Source organism: Amphibalanus amphitrite, unplaced genomic scaffold, assembly GCF_019059575.1.
Source record: "Amphibalanus amphitrite isolate SeventyFive unplaced genomic scaffold, NRLGWU_Aamphi_draft 000043F_arrow, whole genome shotgun sequence".
NCBI classification, from domain to species: Eukaryota; Metazoa; Arthropoda; class Thecostraca; order Balanomorpha; family Balanidae; genus Amphibalanus; species Amphibalanus amphitrite.
The window spans coordinates 307,104-325,661 of NW_024881539.1; the positions used below are offsets into that span (position 1 = coordinate 307,104).

General features: G+C 46.6%; 2 protein-coding genes across 2 annotated transcripts in view; one reads left to right on the top strand and one right to left on the bottom strand.

The window, feature by feature from the left end:
• LOC122376952 (prostaglandin reductase 1-like) overlaps window positions 1-18,558 on the bottom strand; it is a 75,827-nt gene that overhangs the window by 46,442 nt on the left and 10,827 nt on the right. The window lies entirely within an intron of this gene.
• LOC122376927 (juvenile hormone esterase-like) lies at window positions 1,551-3,984 on the top strand. The gene has a single exon (XM_043356916.1). It carries the CDS (start codon window positions 1,721-1,723, stop codon window positions 3,527-3,529), a length of 1,809 nt encoding a protein of 602 aa, XP_043212851.1. The 5' UTR covers window positions 1,551-1,720; the 3' UTR covers window positions 3,530-3,984.

Below are 18,558 nucleotides of genomic sequence, written 5' to 3' on the forward strand. Positions count from 1 at the left end.
GACGTCATTTCCGGCCGACCTATGTTAGCTAGAAAGTCGTAATTGAGCCATTAGGTGTAGAATGCTGCTGAAGGTACCGTAGGTTTCGTGTTGATACGAGTATGTCAAGCGGTTTAGAAGATATTGCAGACAAACCAGAAGGGGGCTCTGTAGAGACTCCCAAGTCATGCGCGGGTTAAGAAAGCATGAATATTAATTTGCAAAATGTACGTCTTTGTTATTGAAGTAATATTGATCTTACGAAATTAGTCGCAGTTTTCATGAAAATTTACGTTAAATCTCTATTCTCCAAAAAAATGTAATGAAATACATTTGACATACTATCGATATCCACTTAGGGATGAGCATCTTCAACGCCGAAAAGACGGCATCAAATGGAACTTTGGAAGGCGATTCCGCGTTACAGGGCGGGCACGGGTGGAACTTTGTGCGGAGCTGGGAGGGCCCGGGCGCAGCAAATCCACCGCCGTCCTAGCGGTGACCTTGACCTCTGCGGTCTGTTGCGGCTCCAAAGCCAAGCCGGCGTCGAATTTGGAGAGCTCCCCCCCCCCCCCCCAGCTCGGCACGAAGTTTTACCTATGAGGGTGAGTATATCGGAAAATGGACTGGACATCTGGGGTGAGAGCTGGGGTACCTCTTACGAAAACCGGTTAGTGAAAAAAGGTGACAGTCTACCTCTAAGGTTCACATGCAAATGTAAAAAGAGACAGCTGAGAGAACGTCCAACTGGTTTTCCTGCAAATTTTGTGCAAAATCGAGCCAGACGTGAAATCAAGTAACTTATGAACGCTTTTTGCGATGCTTGGGTGCTGACGCAATCCCAAAGCAATTATTGGTTCACACCTGAACGTTGGGCATATGGTTGTTACGAGTACACCTTGAGAAATCGCCTGGCCATTAGTCGGAATATCTGTCGCAGATGACGTCTAATGATGACAGGAGTTCGACCAATAGCAGGGAGAGCGCTGTAGATCAGTCGTAACGCCCCGCGCGCACAGCGGGGATCCACCAAGGAACTCACCTCCCGACAATGAGGGTGACAGGTGATGTCACGGGAGACGGGTAGTGGAGAAAGACCGGCGGTGACGGGATTACGTGCTGACAGTGACATGAAGAGACTAATGGGTGTTAGGAACTAGCAGCCGACTCGGCAGAAGGTTATAGGATGGCAGCGGATTTGCTGCGTCCTGGTCCGGCTACCTCTAACTATCTCAGCAGAAATCCACACCCATGAATGCAAGGTGATACTTACTCCAGATATATTAGACCTGCATTGATAGCGATATTCTGCGTTACAGATTTACTGTGTAAGGGACCTTGTAACTATACAAATAAGTCGATGAATGAATTGACTCGGCGAAATACGTTTCTCCCGGACAAGACCAATCCTGCAGCGCACATAGACCAACTCCCGTCATGCATAATGCAAACTACCACCTGGCGGCTGGCACCGTTGGCCTTGGACTGGCCAGTGATGGTGAGCTCCAGCTGGCCTGAGGGCACCATCGGCTAATAACTCGCCATGGCTGGCCGGCTGCTAGTGACGTCACAGAGGGTGGAGCATACCTGAGATCACAGCCGGGCTGTTTATCTGGCGTGTTAGGGACGGTCAACACAGGAGGGGAGGGCAGTACAGTGTGGGAGCTCGGTGCGAGCAGGCTGGAGCGGCGAAGTGCAGGGACCGGCCCGCGGAGAACGGCATCGAGCCGGTGAGAACTCTATGCCTTTGTGTAGAGGAAACATGAAGCCGAAAATGCTTAATTTTCTGAGGATGGTGAGCCTGCTCTGCATCGCTGTGCTGTTGGTTACGTCTGCCACTGGCTGCTCTGGACAAGATAACGGAAGACCTCTTGTCGCCACGAGAGAAGGTCTGATCAGGGGTGCCATAGGCAGAAGCGTTGCCGGCAGACTCTTCTACAGCTTCAAGGGAATCCGGTACGCAAAGCCTCCGGTTGGCAGCCTGCGGTTCCAGCCACCTCAGCGACAACTCGCCTGGAGAGGTGTGGCGGACGGTCTGTCGCACGGCAATGTGTGTCCACAGTTCGACATGTTAGCCAATAACACTCTGAAGGGTGACGAGGACTGCCTGTTTGCCAACGTGTACACGCCGCACCTTCCGGAGCTGTCCCGACCCGCCACCGCCGGTTTGCCCGTTATGGTGTTCATCCACGGAGGGGGGTTCAGCACCGGCAGCGGGGATGATGATATCTACGGACCGAGCTACTTTATGGACGAGGACGTGGTGCTGGTGACGTTCAACTACCGACTCAACACGTTCGGCTTCTTCACGACGCACGACGCGGCAGCTACCGGCAACTACGGCCTGCTGGACCAGGTGCTGCTGCTGCAGTGGGTGCAGGACAACATTGCCGCGTTCGGCGGCGACCCGCACGCGGTGACCATCTTCGGCGTGTCGGCCGGTGGAGCCAGCGTGTCGCTACTGGTGCTGAGCCCGCTGGCCAAGGGCCTGTTCCACCATGCCATCACCCAGTCCGGCTCGGCCCTGGCCAGTTGGGCGCTGGGTAGCCGAAAGAACAGCGCCGCCGAGAACCTGGCTGACCTGCTCGAATGTCCCATGGAAGACGTCGCCGCAATGGTCGAGTGCATCAGGGAACAGCCCTGGGAGAAAATCGCCGAGCACACCAAGACACTGAAGCCGGGATTTCAGTATCAGTTGCGTGTGGATCGCGAGGCGGAAAACCCACTTATTCCGGAAGACCCGCACCTGCTGCTGGCGCGCGGTGAGTTTAATCTGGTGCCGTGGATGAGCGGCCTGACCCAAGAGGAGGGCGCTCTCTTCGTGCCACTGCTGTTCTCAAACAAGCAGGTCGTGGAGGCCCTATCCAAAGGAAACCTATCAGAATGGGTTCAAGCAGCCGACCTGATTACTGCGTCTGGTGTTAACAAACTGGACTGTGGTGCCGATCCAATGAAAGAAGCGAAGAGAGTGTACGACTTCTACGTCGGAGACAGGGGCGCCAACGCTTCGGACCTTCTACCGCTGGTGCAGGGCTGGGCTGACCGGCACTTGGTGTCGCCCATGGTGGCTGAGATGACACTGGCCTCGCAGCACGCGCCTGTGTACAAATATCTCCTCGACTACAGCGGGCCGGGACGACTCAGCCTGGCCCACGTCGATTTATTCTGGCCAGGTGTACCCGACTATGGCACGACGCACGGAGACGACATCCCGTACCTGTTCAGCAACGACAAGCTGCCGTTGGTGCAGCGCGGCTCGCCGACCCACACCATGGTCCGCTTCATGGTCAACGTGTGGACGACGTTCGCGCGCACCGGCCGACCTGGATCGGACTTGCTGCCCATGCCCGACTGGCCCGTGTTCACGGAGCTGCACCAGCGACACATGCGGCTGAACACGGCGCCCTCGGTCGGCGAGAGGCTCTTCCAGGAGCGTGTCGACTTCTGGAAGACGGTGCCCATCAATGAGCCGTGGAGACACCCGGTGGATACCACGTGCCTGGATGACTCGGTGTCAGAGGATAGAGAACAGACGGATGGCGACATGTGAATGTGGAAAACTCGTCTGTCTAGATGTTTTTGGTAAAGCTAAATAACGCTCAGCCATGAAACGGATATCAAAACAACTCACAAAGTGGAAGGATATGTATGCATGTTGCCACTCGAATGCATTGTCAATGCAGTCAGACTCTGAATCTTCATTTTCTTGAATAAATGCATCGCTAATGTTTAGATATGTATACATATGTTAAGTGGGTACCAATTGTCTAGTTGTTGAAACCATCTGAGAACAAAACAACATGAAAATTGCAATTTCAAAAAAGCAAAACAACATAATTGAAATTTCAAAAAAATGTTCTACGTTGGTTTTCCTTCATTTTTGCCATTTGATTTGCGATGCGTATACTGTTTGATTATTTAATCTCTGACTTCGCCGGTCAGTGGAGCTTGTCCCTGTTGGTGATTTTCCTAAATGAATAAACAAATAAATAAATTTGGCGTGAATCTCGGTATTTGCTTATGGCGTTGGTTGGTGTATTCGGTTATGTTTGTTTATTGAAATTGAAATTGACTTCGACCCGTAATTTAATTTAGAGTGCATGCTCTCTGCAGGTAATAAAGCTATGTGCATCTGATGCCACTTATCCGCTCGAGGGCATTGTCCGCTACTACAATAAAAGGCGATTTATGAGCGACGCTTCCATTGGAATGTTCGACCCGATAAGTATACTGCTGCAACAGTAAATAGTATCGTGCTAACCCTTGCAGAACCTATTGGTTTCACATGACACATGGTCTCGACCCAGGCGATGTCTATGAACTCTGAAATAAAGTCAAGCAAAGATCCATCGTTGGGGTCCGGGTTTTGATAGACAACTTCGGGAAAATACCGGAGAACAGCGATATGTTAGGTTTCTTGACACCATCAGTTTCGCTACGTTCGGATGCTATCCTTAGTTTGAGAACAGTTTGCATGGGTGCTGACTCGGGCCAATATCAGTTAGGGAAACTGGTCAGGTCAGCAAGTAGGTAACTTACGCTACCCTTGACCAACCGACTCAACATCGTATACGGCGCATGTCACTTCAGTCGTATCTAAACGTAACAAGCAACTTCCCACCACCGATAGATTTATCACTTGCCAAGTATGTACGTACCTACCTATACATTGTCAAGGGCTACTGATAGATTTATCGTTCCTGCTAGCTAAGGCATAATAGTCTGCAGGACAGGAGGGGATGACGGTTAAGTATTTATGTACTCGTATTTGCGATGACCTGCCGTGCATGGCTACCACTTCATTGCGCTTTCATTTTCATGGGTGAACGGTGAAGCAATATTTGTTCATCGGATGGACATCATATGAGTGAAAGCTTCGAGGATGTAAGTATAGGTGAGCTTGCTTGGTGAACTCATACATGTTGCTCTTCAACGGCTGTTTAGTGGAGCCTGTCGGAAGCATTGCATTCAAAAGCATTTACAAAGGAAATGCGAGATAAAATTAACAAATTATAATGGATGTAGGACATATACACCAGTTGGTAAGGCATCTGTACAATCGCTTTGTTTCAGTGGAATGTATTTTGTTTTTACCGTGATTGTACAGAACGACAGCCGACCTAGGATATCTGATGATTCATGTTGATCGAGGAAAGCCACAAACAGTATACGAATTACCGACATGCGAGTCGCTCCGTGTATCTGTCTGTTGCTGGGCGAGGATATGTGATCGGTAAGCCCGAAAGTATGTGTGAACTTTGAGTGAGCCTTCGTCAAATGTTTAGGCATCTGCTTGCGCTATGGTGACGGTCTAGCCATATCATTTTGTTTATATGAGAGTGACGTGTGTGTAATGTATACTTGTCTAGCTGAATACTCTGCGCTCACCTTTCCGCAACCATTGTAGACATTCCCCATCTCACGGGGAGGGGGGAGGACGGGGGAGGAAAGATTCATTATCATAGTGTCACCCAATGTTCTGTATCCAAGATTTCCAAGTTGGGGGTATGTATGTCCTTATTACATCCTGCAACTTTCAAAAGGTTCGGTCATCGGCTCTGACACGGAAGCAAAGTTGCAAATAAGTGATTTGAGGTCGGGGCATTCAAAGTGACCTGGTGACCTGACCTTGAAAAGTAGAGACCTATAAGTTGCAAACCAGGTGTGAAACTGATAAATAGATAATGATGCCAAACTTGGCGTCGCTACACGCCGAGGTTTTCCGCGCTATGTGCGAATAATCTAAGGGAGGGGGCGGATAATAAAAACAAGTGGGCAGGTATACGGGCTAGGCAATGAAAACAATGACAATTCAAACTAAACCCGCGCGGGGCTGGGGGGGTAAATTTTACCCCCCCTCGCGAACTTTTGCAATATCTCAAAAACGGCGGCGCGCAGCGCCGCCAAACTTTCAGTACCTTTTCGGACATCAATTTGACACGTTCTTTGAAAATTTGAGCGAAATCCGTCGGAAATTTTTTGAGAAATTGACGTTTTAGTGACGTCATGTTCGCCATTTTCGTCTCAAAAACGGCAAAATTTCAAACGCCGCTAACAACTTCATTTTAAAAGGAATCAAGGCGTAACAAATAAGGTTATACGTAATTCTACTTTGTCTATCAAATGGCTATCTCGGTTTTTTGAAAATTTAGGATTTTGGCCCAAATTTTTCCAAAAAACTGACTTTTTTGGGAAAATAATTATAAAATCCAAAATTTTGAGTGTATCGAAAAAACCGGAATATATGTCATAGAAGTGGTCTATGTGCACCTACCTACCAATTTTTAGAAGAATCGGTTCAAAAATGTTGGAGTTATTTAACATTTTATGACGTCACGACACACACAAAATTTGAAAAATGTTTTTTTTTGGAAGTTCTAGACCTCGTACGGAAACAAAAATAGCACCATTCGATTTGCCGTGAAAAACTGCATCAGATAGACACCTTTTTAAGCCTTAACAACCAACTTTAAAAATTGACCTCACTTGACCTGACCTTGACCTGACCTCGACCTGAAATTTATTCAGAGGTGGTCCATATCACTTATTGAGTGTGCCTATTGAATTCTATGAGTAAAATTACCCATAAAACATGCGTCGCACATGCCCTTTTCTATATTTTGTTTTTGGTGACCTGACCTGACCTGACCTGACCTTGACCTTGACCTCTGAATGATATTGTATGCAACGAATATTGTCTTGGTAGCCTAAGAACACGTTTTGGGCAATCAGTCTCAGTCCATGACTCCATTCTTCGGCAACTACGGTGCAAGGCCGATACTGTAGGAACTTGCAATTTGTACCCTTGACCTGACCTTGACCTTGACCTCAAACTTTAAATTAAGTACATGTTTTTAGTTGTTCGTGATGAGATCTTTCGATTGGCGTTTGAATTTTCCAAATCGGACCATTAGTTCGGGAGATAACAGGGGGGTAAAATTTGCACCCCCCCCCCCCCCCCAGCCCGCGCGTTCGGCTGGAGACCCCAGCCCCGCGCGGGTTAACCCTCGCACGACCAGGCCATTTCTCATAACACGAACGACCAGGGGGGGGGTTGTTACGACCCCCCCCCCCCTGGCGTTTCGAAACGGAAGGTCGTAGAGCTTAGCGGAAAAAACCAACGGATTGCTCTCAACGAGATCTCGCGATTGGTGGTATATTTTTTGGTCCTAGGTCAACATTTGACCTACTTTTGACCGGTCAAAGGTCAAATTTTCGGAAAAATAGACTTTTTTCAACTTTCGGCGGCGATTGCGGCAAAACGGTGGGAGATATCGACTTGAAACCTTCATTATCGTGTTCCTTGATCAATTCTCTATCGTTTGGTATGTATTTCGTTTCCCTAGCTCTAAAAATGGCGCGTTGGGAGCGCCGGAAGTCGGCAAGGTCACAGTCGGCGGCAGAAATTCGAAAAATCAAAATTTAAATTTTTGAAATCTGATTGTATTTTTGGATTTGGGAGGTCCATTTGCTCCCTATAGAAGCTAATTTTGCTGCATATTCCCATTGAGGTGACAAGAATTAACAAAATAGTGGTTCGGGCGCTTTTCAAAAATAGTACCGGACGCTGTTCCTCTTGTGACGTCATAACTCCGTGACCTGACCTGACCCGGTCAATTTTCTTGCACCACACGATAGCCAATGCTTGCCCCAACATGCATGGGAAGTTTCATCATGATCCATCAAACAATGTGGGTATCACCGGCAGAAAACCTAGGGATTCGGCGCACACGTTTGGTAACTGTCGGCCGGAGGCTGTACCTCTTATGACGTCATAACTCCGTGACCTGACATGACCCGATCAATTTTTTTTCGGCAAAAGATGCGCAAAGGTTGCCCCAGAGGGTATGGAAAATTTCAGCCCGCTACGACAAGCCGTTTAGCGTGCACTTCGAAAAAACCTCAGGGGGGGGGGGGGTTGATACAACCCCCCCCCCCCTAGGCGTTCTAGGGTTAATATAAACACAGAATGGCGTCTAGCCTTGAGAGGCCATGACTTGCCTCCCGCATTGATGGCTAGTTTTATGTATGTAAACTCTGGTCGCAGGTCAATAGCTGGATGTTTATCATTCACGTTGTAGCAGCAGCCCGTCCCTTTTATGTAACTATGTATGTGGAGGCGGCTCCATATGTAGTTAGTGCCTGGCATCCACTAGAACGACCACCGGCAGAATCTGTGTTGACAGATTTGTGATAGATAGAATAGTCATGGTTGTTGCCGGCACTTGTACTCTCCGTGCTCATGGCATGCGCCTTACACAGGCTACAGCTGACATTGAGGCGTGAGCTCTCGATGCCTGCTCAGACAGCCTTCCCAAATAACATTAAAGGTAGTGTGCCACCTTCCAATGATTTCCCATTTTATTTTTCCTAGGATAAGAAGCTTCTGTTTTTACCTAATATCGCAACAAAAATCAAAAATGGGCCTAAAATAGTGCTTTTTTTCTCCTAGAAGTTTATCGGTTTTTCGATATGTATAACAACTGTAGTGGGCTGACCTGCAAACAGGCGTCGGCAACAATCGCGAATGCGGCGCACATGTGACAATAAGCAAAGGTCATTATAGAGTTACGACGTACGGGAATGAGTTATCAGCTGTCTAATCGTAGACAACACAATGTCGAATTTAAACTGTAAGCCTGTATTGGTATTGTTTCTTTAATTTGGCTGTCGAACATTAATTTATGGTTTGAAATATTATTTTATGTAAAATAATTGATATGAAACAGCCGTCTCTAAAGTTATGACCCCATCTCACCACATGAAAGTGGCAGAAATGACAATGATCAGCTGACGCATTTTTCTTGGCCGAAGTCAGAGCGCGCGGCCCGACGCACCACCACCGCACCACAAAGTATGAGCAGAAGCCACCTGCGGTAGACCGCGCCCAAAGCCAGGGCCCCGGTAACGTGAGGTAGCCGAGTCGGGGCAGCGTGCGCTGACCCAAGCCGGGGCCGCGGCTTTGGGCGCGGTCTACCGCATCCCCGGGCAGCCCCGGGCTATCACATGCAGGGTTGTATACGACTCAATCAATAGCAATCAATTCAATCACGACAAATTTGGGAAACCAATCAAATCAATCAAGTCAGAACAGTTTTCGGGAATTGATTCAATCGACTCAAACGCGACAATGAAAGGAATCAATCAACTCAATCAAACGACTCAAACCAAGACATACCTACATTAGGTTTTTTGCCCCACCAACTTGGAAAAGTGTCCATAGCAGTCTGGTGTACCTACCAACCTACCTACCTACAGAAGAAACATAAAAATATTTTCATTTAAAATTATAAATTGCCATACCATTCAAAGTTTCTATGTAATAAGGAAGGATACCTAGCGATGGACAGGTGGATCATGATATTGAGGTTCAATGGGTAGAATTGGAGCAGAAGTTTCATTTAATGGGTGCAAAATAACCCAGTAGTTGACTCGCCCCTTAACCCAAATCACCACCTTTCACCTAAAAGTTGTCAATTTAATTTTGGCCATATTCCAACTCCATTTACACTAAATATCAGATATTGCAGTTGAAAGTTGGCTGCTCGGACTTTGGCAGTGTTCGTGATTTGGCCATTTACCCTACACTATGTCTATTTTAATGGATAATATGCATCAATAACATAGTAACCATAGGGAAATAGAAATAAATATATTACCTGCATGTGACGGTTTCGGTTAGACAGAGACTGACGGGGGGCCTTGGTAACAACTGGATTTCCATTACGTCATGGGTGATGATGTCACACCACGGGTGACGTTTCACTGCTGCTGCTGCTGTCCACGGAGGGCAGCGTTTGTGAGTGGAAAACAGTAGCAAAATTGTAAATGAAGGCAGTATTGGCGCTTATGCTACATATGAAATTTATAACAACATTTGATATTAGTGAATGTTTATTTTTGTTACTTTTCATGAACTATCCGGTTTCCAGAGTCTGCATGCAAAAGTTCTGTTATTTTAGAATCAAGCTATTGTACTAAGGGATTTATTTTGGCAATTTAGTCATGTGTTAGGTTATAAGGCTGCATAAACTTCAACTTTTCGTTGAGGGTGGTATCCAGTATCCACTACCCAGTTGCAGCTTTAATTGTGTCATATTTTGTATCATTTTCTGAACATGTTTACAGATGAACTTTTTACCTATATGAATTCAAATATTGTGATTGTAGGAAAGCAGTTACCCTCGCATTGCAGCGTTCCAATTCATACCAACTTGGGATGACAGTCACTGCAGATGTGTGCTGAGGCTGACCATGCAGGTCTTTGTTACAGTTGCAATTCTATTGTGTTACAGGTTCGGAGTGCACTCCTAGCTTGCTTGCGTGCTCCAGCTTACCCTCACCCCTGCGGCCTGGAGGGAAACAGGAGAATGGACTCTGTTGCCAAGGAAGGGAGTAACCTCATCCAAGTACAAGTCTTTATTGACATACAGTAAGCCACCAAGCTGCCAACAGCAACGAGTGCCTGCACCATCCAGGCCTGGCCAGCCAGCTGGTTCTGACTGCTGACAGGTGGCAGACTCCCACTTGCGGCAACCAATCAGCGACTGTGAATGTCCACCAGATATCAGCCATCAGCCAGCAACTGGACCGGCTCTACCCAGTAGCACTACAGTCAGGCTGGGCTGGCGCCCTCTCGGCTAGCTGGGTGCAATCAGTGTGTTAACCATCACTGCAGAGCTGCATTCTGCCCCGTCTGTTGGGAGGAGGACACCCCGTAGCATATCCTCCTGCGCTGCTCGTCCCTGATGGACACTCGGTATTGCCTGCCGGAATCCATCAACCCCAGCATGGAGGAAGTGCTGAGCAGCGACGTGCGGCCCTGGGGGCCGCCCACGGCCCACAAGTCCCTCCAGACCTGTTTCCAGTCGCCGTGGCCGAACTGGACTTCATAAACCAGCTAGGGGTCAGGGGAGCCACTGGAGACTCCGGCCCTAAGCTCGGTGCATCCGGCCCACATGCAGGAATACCTTCTGCCTGACTGAGACACTACGAGTCGTCCCTCCCTCAGCTCGGTGATGATGAACTTCAGGGGACTGTCCTGTCGGGAGTGTGAGGCGTTCTTCTGTGTGGTCCGTCATAAGCAGCTACGTCTCACTCCACAGGTCGTTCGTCGCCAGCTGTCAGAGGACATCTTGCGCCAGCGGCCGACCGTGGCTGCACCTGGACGGTGTTTCACGGCACTGCGCTGCAGCGCGCTGCGCGCAGCGGTGTATTGGGTCTCCATGGAAACATCAACAAACTCGCACATTCGCAACGCTGGAACGTCGAGACGAATTCCTCTCAAACGCCGCACCAATGGAGCAGTGCATGGCAGCGCAGCGCCCTGCAGCTCGGGGCCGTGAACCGCCGCCTTGACAAAGTGTCTGCAACCCGCGACCTCGAGACCGGCTCGCCATCTGGCGAGGTGTGCCGAGCGCCACCTGGAGCAACTGCCAGCGCGCCACGGCGGCGAAGCCGAGTTCCGCCGCTGGACCGCCCGCGCAATGGCCAGCACAGACAAGAGACAACCGAATCACAATACCTACAATTACGTTATTATTATGTTATTGGTGCAATTAACCCTGCTCTTTCGAGCGTGGATGCACGCTGAAATTGTCGCATAATTCCATGCAGCTTCCACCCTTCTGCAATACAAAGCTTGAATACAAAGTAGTCTTGCAATAGCTTTATAACTTATGTGCAGATTGTCGATGCTGGTTGACTTGATGATTGGAATTGTGTTTATTTGTTTCATCTGTTTTGACTTAAATATATGGCCAATGTCCATGGACTATGGCCTTCCTTGGGATGTGTCTCTGATTTCAACAAAACATTTTTCATCAGGGTTCGCTGCAGGGTACATACGTAGTGAAAATTTTGAGCATGTATGGGTGCGCATGTGGAGATGTAGGCTGCGAATGAGACAGACTACGACGGTTTTTGAACCAATTAAGTCTGATTGACAGCTCATAATGTAGGACTAAAAACTGACTGCCAGAAGAATATTCACAGAATATTCACTTCACCCGGTACAACGAAAAGGGAAAGTCAGGGAACAGAGGCAGGGTACATCTTGAAGATCAAATTGCAGTTGCCGCCTGCAGATGCCGATTGGTTATGGATCGTCGCAGCTCAAGGTACTGCCATGTGCTGCTTTATTGTTAACTGAAATTGCTTCCACCATGTATTGAAAGAAGTCATTATGGAATATTTTTGAGAAGTTCTTGAAAATGTCTAATACTTCGAATATATATTTTTGCAGAACTATACAATTGTATAATTATTTACATGTCAATATTTGCATAGTATCTAGCATATAAGAAAATAGTGGCCTCAAGTCTTTAGGAAATATCTGATTTTGCTCTTTGAGCCATTGCAGATCCCTTAAAAGTTTGGAGCCGTCTTTATTATTTAATGTATAAAACCAAATAAATTATCACTGCTCAAAAGTGGAAGAAGTGACAAATAAAAAAAGTTTTCCTACAGCGTTGCAATCCAGATTTTAAGATAGTGATGGGCGCACTAGAAAGCAAGTAAAGGGTATTGTAAAAGTACTCTACAAGGTAAAAGTAAGGAGCAAGAATATCCTTATACTGTTTCAGAAATTAGTAACAAACATTTTTTATGTGTTTTAAATATCCGAACGAATCTATTCCAGAATCAGTCTTGATGATATTATATGGTTTTTGTATGGTGTTAGTGGTACTTGAATGACCAAAGTCAGTACATGTCCATCACCTTTCGATATTTCCGTGGTGCTCGCTCCCATTTCATAGCTGCTCACGGTGTTTTCTGCTGACGTCATATGGTGCTGCTCTACTAGCGCCACCATACGGCGTCAGCTGGCGAATTATCCAGTTAATACCAGAGCCCCTGACGGGCAGCCTGAAAAATCTTTCCACACAAAATTTGAGACGTGGGATGGGGCTAAGCTTTTATAAATCCTTATTCTACATCTTTTGATTTTTTGGTAAGATGACGTCATTGATTATCATGTAGTATGGTAGATCATCATAAAATAAATCGGTTGTACAACACCAATTTCGTTTTAATTCTTATTTCATTTGAAATAAAACCACTTAATAATATTCCGTAAAATATTTTAAGGAAAATGAAATATATTAAATATGTTATGCTTAGGCTCTCAGGAGAAAAGGATCAACAAACGTTCTGCTGCAAATTAAACAATGCAGCAAATTAGATTAATTAGTTACGTAAACATAATTAGCGAGACAAAAACGGCGCCTTTGTTTCAGTTATTTTTGTAGGGGTTTCAGCACTGAACTCTATAATGGGTTTCAGACATTTGTAGAGTTCAGTGGGTTGTTTCTGAGGAGATGTGGAGATGTGAATTATTAATCAATCACACTTTATTAGTTATTAGTATACAGGGCCTTGCACTTTATCATCTGGATTAAAAAAAAAACGTTTCCTGCTGAGTGCAGACAGGTAGGTAGGTGCATCGCCAGGTTCTATCACCAGGATTTGGATTGGAGCAGTTATTGCTGTTGAAAGTCAAAGTTAGCTGTTCATGTTTAGGCCCTGTTCTTTATTTGGCCATCTACCCCATATTGCAGTTGTGATGACAAGCAGTTTTCAGTGTAGTTTTGTGATCTATGATGTCATCAATTATTGTCATTATTTTTCGTCAACTAAAACTTATTTGAACTTTCCATTCAATCGACTCAATCATACGAGTCACTCTAATTTTCGGGAATCAAATCAGTCAACCAGTCGCTAAAGTCAAACGAGTCAGTCAACCAGCCATCTCGAAAAGTCAATCGACTCAATCCAATCAACTCAAAATACGCGTTGAAACAAATCAATCAATTCAATCGACTTGATTGGTATACAACCCTGATCACATGACACCGGGAGGACGCGCGGCCCCGGCTTGGGTCAGCGCACGATGCCCCGACTCGGCTACCTCACGTTACCGGGGCCCTGGCTTTGGGCGCGGTCTACCGCACCACCTAACAGGCGTGTTCGAAACCGCAGGAGATGATGATGAACGGGTTTATCGAAACTTGATGGGATGAGCCTATCGGTAATAGCGATTTCAGTGTGTACATTTATTGTTCATAGTGGTGTGAAATGTGGTTGGGGTACGACCGTCAACCCGTCGGGGCGAATTTCGCACTGGGGTACTCAAAATTTGAAGAATTTAAGACGTTTCCATGAGTTTTGAAGGTATGGATAAGTTCTAAAAATCCGGTTCTCCTTATCTGGGCCATTAACTCCATACGGTCCAGGAAAGCTGGCACACTACCTTTAACAGATGATGAATAAGTCAGAAGAAAATTTGATGCACATTTGATATAGGTGTAAGCAGCAGCCGTCACATTCGAGAATCGTTTTCACTGCTCTAGTCTTATTACGCTGCCAATGTTAAAAACTATGAGGAAACCAGCAGCGCTTTAGTGTGACAGGCCAAGAACGAACGGATTTAAGTGCCAGTTAACGGTAACGCCGCATCCTTGCTCAAACGCATAGGTACCCGCGGTTGGCCTCTAGAGCCACGCCTGCCGGCACTGCCGAGCGGTGACCCGACCTGACCTTGCCGGAGGGCTCGTGACGTCTGGCGGGCCGGCCGTGAGCGGGACGGCTGAGGTTCACTCAGCGCGGCCCGGGCGAGTGGAGTGGACCAGCAGCGGTCGCTGCTGAGCACGTTTTCCTCCACCCACCCCTCCAACCATCTGCGTTGCTTTTATTTACCTCTAAGTCCTAACCCCGTCGACTGTCTCGTCTCTCTTTACCCGCACACCGACGGGGGTCTGCGCCAACTTATATCCAATTGAGGTTGGGTCATTCAAAGCAACCTGGTGAACTGACCAAAAGATAAGAGGTTCAAACTTGCACACCATGTGTAAAATTGATGAGAGAATAGTTGTACCAAATGTGGCGGCGCTACGCGCCGCGGTTTTCCCGCTAACCACGAAAAACCTCAGGAGGGGTGGATATCCGCCCCCCCGTCGGTGCGCGGGCTAAGTCTCTATGTTTCTTAGTTCAAAAGTTATATAAGCAACTAATTCCAAAACATTTTATCGTTGATGACCTCTGGTGTCCTCAATATTGACCTGACCCGAAAATGTTTATGTAAAAATTGTAGATTTTTAAGCGACCTATCAAACGCCGTTTGCCGTTTGTCGCTCCGATGTGTGGTTTTTGAGATATGAAGGGGGGCCGGAAAGCCCCCCCGCCCAGAATCGAGCCTTTCAGAGCCCGCCCGGAATAGGGTTAACGCTGGAAAAAAAGAAACCCAGGTAGGTCCCGTATTTCAAACTTTCTCTTAGGTACCCATGAACTCTTCTGACACCCCAATGTCAGTTGAAATGGAAATTGCAAACGTGTAATTGCATCATTTTACTTTACCCTCTAAAAATATAAACAATGGAAAGTTTTTACTTTTATAGCTTTTTCAATAGTCGCTTGCCGATCCTATCGAAGATGAAGTTGAGGCCCATTGGAGTTCCTTAAGTGCACATATGCATTGAATATTCACTGTATTTTGCACTCAGCTGATAAAAATGAATGGGTGATGACATGAACAATGAAATGAATGAGCTTCTTTAGCAATATAACAGGCTTTGATTTTTGAGAATGGAGAACCAGGTAGGGGAGTGCAAAATAGGAAATTGTGAAAATTGTGAAAACGACACGGCTGATTTTCTTTCAACTCAGCCGACCACCTTGATCCAATTTTTTTTTTTTTTTTGTATAGGGGAGACCCGGGAGGTATGGGCCGGTTTTGTGAAAAGGCAATTTTCTTCCAGTGGGCAGTGGCTACACCCGGTTTTTCACTCTGTGCACGTGAAATTGCCTTTCGCCTGCAAAGTGTGCCTGATCTTAGGCATCTGGGATCAACTATTTTGTCTCGAGATAACTTTTAATAAATCATGCGCTTTTTCGATCCATCAAAATACACCGGGAGGTATGGGCCATGGCCCGGGAGGTATAGGCCGGTGCCATGTTTCATATCCTTTTCTCGACAATGAGAACAATACTTGTATCTGGTATCTACCTTGATCTCTCTTAGAAGTTAGAGCCCAGGAACCGCATAAGCGGCGAACAGCTTACTTCATGGAGGTCACTTGGGCACATATGCATTTTGGTAAACTCAATCATGCACCATGAAATAAAATATATAATATTTTTCTGTTCGAATGAAATTTGAAGCTAAATTTTCAACCTTGCGCGACAAAAATAAAACTTATTGAAGATGACACTCCATGAAAGCATCTTTTTATTGATTTATGATCAACGGGGGTGGGTGGCCCGAACCTCCCGGTTAGGACGCCAGAATTTGCGTAGCATCTCCGCTCATAATCTTGCAAGAAAGCTTCAAATTGTCTATCCAGCCTTAATTTGCATGCTTTAAACATAATGTTAGCATTGGTCTGACATCATAAAACGAGCTTAGTTCAAATTTATCACGAATTTCCTGTATGTACAGGATTTTACTCGAAGAGGGCAAAAACGCTTTATCACCGCTCATTGCCAAAGAAGACTGAGGAAGATTTTGAAAATCACGTGGGTTGTATAACGGAATGGCTGCTACCAGTTTACGCGGTCAAATGTGTAAAAACACGCAACACTTCTTCAAAACTGCGATGGCCCATACCTCCAGGGGGCCCATACCTCCCGGGTCTCCCCTACACCTTTTGCGCTTCTGCGTGCTTCTGCGATCCACAAATACTATTGCCTTGCACCTGGACGATGGGAATATGGTCGTTACACTTTGAGAACCGCATCGCCATTGGTCGGAAACATCCATCGCGGATTACGTCACCAGAGCTCGGCCAATAGCGGCGGAGTTGGTTGTAGATGAGTCGTTAGGCCCCGCCCCCACGACGGGGAGCCGCCGGGACTCCACCTCCGGCCTATGGAGCGTGACAGACAGGGGATGCCATCGGAGACGGCCGTGACGGGAGAGCCGGCCGTGACGGAAGACAGCTGGGTGGCGGAAAGTGACACGGAGAGACTGTTAGCTGTGTGGTAGGTGTCGGACGTGACAGAGGGATCCACCAAGTGACCACCGTCTGGCACAGAGATCATCAGCGAATGGCTACCACATCCGCCGCGACATACCTACAACATGCGTGCAATATGACCGGTAAGTGTTTCCCGATGGACGTATTTAATTTGCTCATCAAATGTAATAAAATATTGAAAACATATTGCCGATATCAAAGATACAGGCTGGACGGGCTGGAGCAGCCTATGAAGGAAAACGCATGCCGATTGCCGGTAGGACACTGACGCAGCCTAGTAGACTAACGCGTCATAAGGCCGAACGAAACGTCACTTCCATCCGTTCATGTTGTCAAATGTTGGTATAACCTGGCTTGTTTTTGTTGTTTTGGGTCGGATTTTGTAGCTGGTTAAGTGTTAACTGATGGGCATTACCCTGGTCGCTAGTGAACTGAACCCATTATTAACTGTGAGGATAATCCTTCTAAGAGTGGTCATTATTTTGTTACATGCCTTAACCCGCGCCCCATAGGGCTATCGGCGGACCCTACCACCCGTAGGGGGGGGGGGGGCCGCTTCGGCCCCCCCTAAGATCTCGGAAATTTACCGGCCGATTTTCAAAATTCAAATGGCGTTCGATAGCACCACCGGCGAATTACCTTGTGATCTAGGTCCTAGGTCAATTGACCTAGGTCAAACTGATGACGTCACAGGTCAGGTCAAAGGTCGGATTTTCACCGTTCACAGACATTTCAAGAAATGTGTTGTGAAATCGAGTAGATTGGTAAGTTATTGAAAACCATCGATGGTACATTGTTCGTCAAACACATACTTCGCAATCTGAGGTCACTGATACCAGGTCAGGTCACAGAGGTCAGGTCACTGGGGGTCACTGGGGGTCACAATATGAAAGTGTCGTGTGATACATGTTTTATGGTCCATTTTACATGACAAATGCGATTATGTGGGTCAGGCAGCCTTTGGGGCCAGCTTAGGTCACGTTTTGGTGAAGGTCAGGCCAAGGTCAAGTCAAATTAGGTCAAATTTCAAAGTTGATAGTTTTGCATTAAATGGGTATCAGTTCGATGCAGCTCGTCACGGGGAGTCTAATGGTGGTCTTTGTTTTGCTCTACGTGGTCTAGAATTGCCAAAAATTGAGTTTGAAAATTTGACGTCATCATTTTTGAACAGTTTTTTTTTTCGCTATAACTTGGCCAAAGACAAGATGTTGATCTGAAATTTGGTATGTAGATAGAAGACGGTAGGTACTATCACATATATTCCGTTTTTTTCGAAACTCAAAAAACTTTTTGGATTTTTGGGCAAATATATTAAAAAAATTGCTTTTTCGATTTTTGGGGGTCAAAACTAAAAAATTTCAAAAATCCGAGATACCAGTTTTGTAGCCCTGTCAACTCTACACCTTTAATGTTTTGATCATTTTTCTGTATCTTCAAAGCTGTAGGCCTGACAGCTCTTCTCGCGAAGGTCTTTTTTCGGTCGAAAATGGCAGAACATGACGTCATTCTGACGTCATTTGTGGCCAACCTATCATAGACTCTGAAAAATTTTTGATCACAATGTGTAAAATTGATGCCCGGAGGGGTCCTGAAAGTTTGGTGGCGA